The sequence below is a fragment of the Capricornis sumatraensis genome, chromosome 22, assembly GCF_032405125.1.
Source record: "Capricornis sumatraensis isolate serow.1 chromosome 22, serow.2, whole genome shotgun sequence".
Classification (NCBI taxonomy): domain Eukaryota; kingdom Metazoa; phylum Chordata; class Mammalia; order Artiodactyla; family Bovidae; genus Capricornis; species Capricornis sumatraensis.
Genome location: NC_091090.1, coordinates 16,014,682 through 16,020,264, shown reverse-complemented (window position 1 = coordinate 16,020,264; position 5,583 = coordinate 16,014,682). Strand labels below are relative to the sequence as shown.

Genomic DNA, 5,583 nt, shown 5'->3' with positions numbered 1-5,583 from the left:
CTTCCTCCCCACTCAAACTCCCAAACAAATTTTAAACAGCCTTCTGTCTTCTCCAAGCTGTTACTGCCTGGTGCCCACATTTCTCTCCATTGTTTCTCCAGGTGAATTGGGGGAAGGAGGCAGAAGCCCTGGGTAATTTACCACATTGGCAGGAATGAGAATTATCCCCGGCCCCGCTATTGTTTGTCTTCACAGGAAGTCTCAGCATGAAACAGCAGCACTGGTGTGGCATGACCGCCAAAATGGGCTCCCTGTTGTCAGGGGTCTTTACCATCACCTCCGTGGACTTGTACCTCATCTTTGAACAGAAGTACCTAAGGAGAAACAATTGCACTGAGCAGATGTCACAGGTCAAGAGCACAAGTATCCTGATAAAACTGTTCATCATCTGCTGGAGCCTGACTATCGTCGTCTTCCTATCTTTCATCACCATCCTCATCAGCTGCTTGCTGCTATACTCAGTGTACACCCACATGCACAGGGGCCTGGTAATCTATGTCGTTTGGATCCTTTTCTACGAAACTGTAAACATCGTGGTACAGTGCCTTACCAATGACGGTTCTTCCGTGGCGGAGGTCAGAATCATGCGCTGGTTCGGTCTGGTGTCCCGTATATGCATGCACTGTTTCTGGATGTGCTTTGTCATCACTTACGCCTACATGATCTACAAAAATAAAAGCCAGGGCAATATCATCTCCTACAACAGACGTGTTTCTACCAGCAGTGGAGACTTCCTGCCGCGGAAATCCAAGATAATCAACTTTTCCCACCGCTACAGTGAGTAACATGGCCCTGTTCCACAATAGGTTCTCATGGTAGTTCATTTTCCGTCTCATTCACTTTTCAGCAAGCAGAGACTCTACTGCCACCCTTTTGGGGGAGATACGGTGAGAAAAGGGATTACCATCACAGCTGGAACGCCTTGCTTGTCGAGGATGTTTAATTAGAGGACGTTGTTATTTATCAAGCTCTCCTTGACTTCCTCTTTCCTTTTCTTGTCAGTACCGCCTTATTGGTCAAAATGAAGAGAAGCATGGATGAAATGAAGCTGAATTGCAGTCTGGCAATCCTTTCATCTTAGTGTGTCTTCATCAGCCTTCAACTCTCAGGTCTCTGATGTAACCCTAGAATAGGTAAACCTGTATTTATATCCCAGATTGTTGTATCAAAAATATATATCACTGGGGTCTTGCGGTGGTTTTCTGCTGCTTTTTCTCCCTGTGTCATCTATACTGTATTCCAGATAAGTAAAAGAATAAAAATAGAGACAAATCATACTTCATTTTCTGTCTTGACCCTTCCATCCTCTCCCCCAACAAAAACTGTCCAGGAGCACAAATGCACTTGTGATTAATCAAAAGCTATTTGTTAAACTCTTCTGTCGGTCACTGTGCAGGACACACTGTGTATATCTCCACTGCAGGAGGATACAAAAAAGTATAAGATGTAATTCCTGACCTTGAGGATTTTGCAGTTTCGTGGGAGAGATTAAACCATGTTTATGTTTATGAATTGATTAGCCAACCACATAAGATGGTACAAGATTATACATTATCACATATCAACAAACTTCACTTTGAGTTCAGGGGTCAGGAAATGTCAGAAGCAGTTTAAGCCAGAATGGAAGACACACTGAGGAAACCTCTACTTCAGACAGCATAGACATTATGTTAGAGGTTTACTAATAGCTTTCTTGGAAGGACGGATGCTGAAGCTGAAACTCCAACACTTTGGCCACCTGATGTGAAGAGCTGACTCATTGGAAAAGACCCTGATGCTGGGAAAGATTGAGAGCAAGAGGAGAAGGGGACGACGGAGGATGAGATGGTTGGATGGCATCACCGACTCAATGGACATGGGTTTGGGTGGATTCCAGGAGTTGGTGATGGACAGGGAGGCCTGGCGAGCTGCAGTTCATGGGCTCCCAAAGAGTTGGACATGACTGAGCGACTGAACTGAACTGAATAGCTTTCTTGAAGTATAATTGATATACAGTATATAGCACAGTCTTCCCTGGTGGCTTAGATGGTAAAGAATCTGCCTGCAGGGCAGGAGACCTGGGTTCAATCCCTGTTTTGGGAAGACCCCCTGGGGAAGGAAGTAGCAACCCACTCCAGTATTCTTGCCTGGAGAATCCCCATGGACAGAGGAGCCTGGAGGGCTGCAATCCATGGGGTCACAAAGACTCGGACGCGACTGAGCGACTAAACCACAACCACAACAAATACATGTTTAAATAATACAATTTAATAAGTTTTGGCATGAGTATATTCCAGTGAAGCCATCACCATAATTGAATGCATGAACATGTGTGTCACCCCCAAGAGTTTCCTCTTTATCCCTGTCTCCTGCCCCTTCCTGCACTACCGCCCCTGACCCTGCCACCACAAAGCACTGATTTGCTGATTTTCTCTATATGTTAGTTTGTATTTTCTAGAACTTTACATAAATGGAATCATAGAGTATATAATCTTTTTTGCCTGACTTCTTTTACTCAGGCTAAGCCCTTAAAGATTCGTTCATGTCATTATGTGTATTGCTAGTTTATTTTTTTTTAATACTTATTTATTTGGCTGCCCTGAGTCTTTGTTGTGGCTTATGGGGTCTTTAATGACATGTGAACTCTTCGATGCTGCATATGGGATCTAATTCCCTGACCAGGGATGGAACCCAGGCCCCCTGCATTGGGAGCTTGGAGTCTTAGCCCCTGAACCACTGGAGAAATCCCTATAGCTCTTTCTTTATTGCTGAGTAGTACGCCATGGCAAGAATGTACCGCAGTTAATCCATTTGCTCACTGGAGGACATAGAATGGTTTGTAGTTTGGGGCAATTAAGAATAAGAACAGTATAAACACTTGTGTATAAAACGTTGTGTGGACTTAAAAATTTCATTCTTCTTGAGTAAAGGTGGTGCTAGTGGTGAAGAACCCTCTGGCAGTGCAGGAGGTATTAGAGACAAGGGTTCAATCCCTGGGTCCAAAAGATCCCCTGGAGGAGGGCATGGCAACCCACTCCAGTATTTTTGCCTGGAGAATCCCATGGACAGAGGGGCCTGGCAGGTTACAGTCCATAGGGTAGCAAAGAGTCGGATATGACTGAAGCAACTTCAGTTCAGTCGCTCAGTCGAGTCCGACTCTTTGTGACTCCATGGACTGCAGCACGCCAGGCCTCCCTGTCCGTCACCAACTCCTGGATCATACTCAGACTCATGTCCATTGAGTTGCTGATGCCATCCAACCATCTCATCCTCTGTCGTCCCCTTCTCCTGCCTTCAATCTTTCCCAGCATCAGGGTCTTTTCAAATGAGTCAGTTCTTTACATCAGGTGGCCAAAGTATTAGAGTTTCAGCTTCAACATCAGTCCTTCCAATGAACACTCATGACTGATCTTCTTTAGGATGGACTGGTTGGATCTTCTTGCAGACCAAGGGACTCTCAAGAGTCTTCTCCAACACCACAGTTCAACAGCATCAATTCTTCGGTGCTCAGCTTTCTTTACAGGCCAACTTTCACACCCATACATGACCACTGGAAAAACCATAGCCTTGACTAGACAGATCTTTGTTGGCAAAGTAATGTCTCTGCTTTTTAATATGCTGTCTAGGTTGGTCATAACTTTTCTTCCAAGGAGCAAGTGTCTTTTAATTTCATGGCTGCAGTCACCATCTGCAGTGATTTTGGAGCTCATAAAAATAAAGTCTGTCACTGTTTCCACTGTTTCCCCATTTATTTGTCATGAAGTGATCGGACCAGCTGCTATGATCTTAGTTTTCTGAATGTTGAGCTTTAAACCAACTTTTTCACTCTCCTCTTTCACTTTCATCAAGAGGCTCTTTAGTTTTTCTTCACTTTCTGCCATAAGGGTGGTGTCATCTGCGTATCTGAGGTTATTGATATTTCTCCCAGAAATCTTGATTCCAGCTGTGCTTCATCCAGTCCAGCATTTCTCATGATGTACTCTGCATATAAGTTAAATAAGCAGGGTAACAATATACAGCGTTGATGTACTCCTTTCCTGATTTGGAACCAGTCTGTTATTCCATGTCCAGTTCTAACTGTTGGTTCTTGACCTGCATACAGATTGCTCAGGAGGCAGGTCAGGTGGTCTGATAGTCCCATCTTTTTCAGAATTTTCCACAGTCAAAGTTGTGATCCACACAGTCAAAGGCTTTGGCATAGTCAATAACGCAGAGTTGATGTTTTTCTGGAACTTGCTTGTTTTTTTGATGATCCAGCAGATGTTGGTAATATGATCTCTGGTTCCTCTGCCTTTTCTAAGTCCAGCTTGAACATCTGGAAGTTCATGGTTCACATACTGTTGAAGGCTGGCTTGGAGAATTTTGAGCATTACTTTGCTAGCGTGTGAGATGACTGCAATTGTGCGGTAGTTTGAGCATCCTTTGGTATTGCCTTTCTTTGGGATTGGAATGAAAACTGACCTTTTCCTGTCCTGTGGCCACTACTGAGTTTTCCAAATTTGCTGGCATATTGAGTGCAGTACTTTCACAGTATTATCTTTCAGGATGTGAAATAGCTCAACTGGAATTCCATCACCTCCACTAGCTTTGTTCCTAGTGATGCTTCCTAAGGCCCACTTAACTTCGCATTCCAGGATGTCTGGCTCTAGGTGAGTGATCACACCATCATGATAATCTGGGTCATGAAGATCTTTTTTGTATAGTTCTGTGTATTCTTGCCACCTATTCTTAATGTCTTCTGCTTCTATTAGGTCCATACCATTTCTGTCCTTTATTGTGCCCATTTTTGAATGAAAAGTTTCCTTGGTATCTCTAATTATCTTGATTAGATCTCTAATCCATCCCATTCTGTTGTTTTCCTCTATTTCTTTACATTAATCACTGAGGAAGTCTTTCCTATCTCTTCTTGCTATTCTTTGGAACTCTGGATTCAAATGGGTATATCTTTCCTTTTCTCCTTTGGCTTTCGCTTCTCTTCTTTTCATAGCTATTTGTAAGGCCTCCACCGATAACCATTTTGCCTCTTTACATTTCATTTTCTTGGGGATGATCTTGATTATTGCCTCCTGTATAATGTCATGAACCTCCATCCATAGTTCTTCAGGCACTCTATCAGATCTAATCCCTTGAATCTATTTCTCACCTCCACTGTATAAGCGGAAGGGATTTGATTTAGGTCATACCTGAATGGTCTAGTGGTTTTCCCTACTTCCTTCAATTTAAGTCTGGATTTGGCCATAAGGAGTTCATGATCTGAGCTACAGAGGAGCTTCCTAATTCCCACAAGCCTGACACTGAAAGGAGTACCCTTTGTGCCATCTTAAAGCACAGCTGCCACTGGAACAGCAGAGCTACCTGAGAAGTATCCCAGGTCAATGACGCCCCCACTTCCCAAGGATGTGCTCCCCTTTAGCTAATGAGGCCAGAGCCCACGTGCCTCGACTTCCAGCCTGTGGCTTGTTCCTCCATCACTATCACTGTTAGCTCTTCCATTTACATCCAGTGGCTTGAGGATTTGCCCCGGGCCAGCTCGGCCATCTCATCGGGTATCTCCACATTTTTTTTTTCCCCTGCAGCCAATGTCTCTGGTAAAACAAGTATAAA

The 5,583-nt window shown here is 43.9% G+C and overlaps 1 protein-coding gene across 1 annotated transcript; it reads left to right on the top strand.

Moving 5' to 3' along the window:
* The first annotated feature begins 206 nt into the window (after positions 1-206).
* TMEM217 (transmembrane protein 217) lies at positions 207-785 on the top strand. The gene has a single exon (XM_068961084.1). The coding sequence runs from the start codon at positions 207-209 to the stop codon at positions 783-785; it is 579 nt and encodes a 192-aa protein (XP_068817185.1).
* Positions 786-5,583: the final 4,798 nt, after the last annotated feature.

Coding starts and splice junctions, on each gene's coding strand:
- TMEM217 (XM_068961084.1), top strand. CDS start 207: ATGAAACAGCAGCACTGGTGTGGCATGACCGCCAAAATGGGCTCCCTG.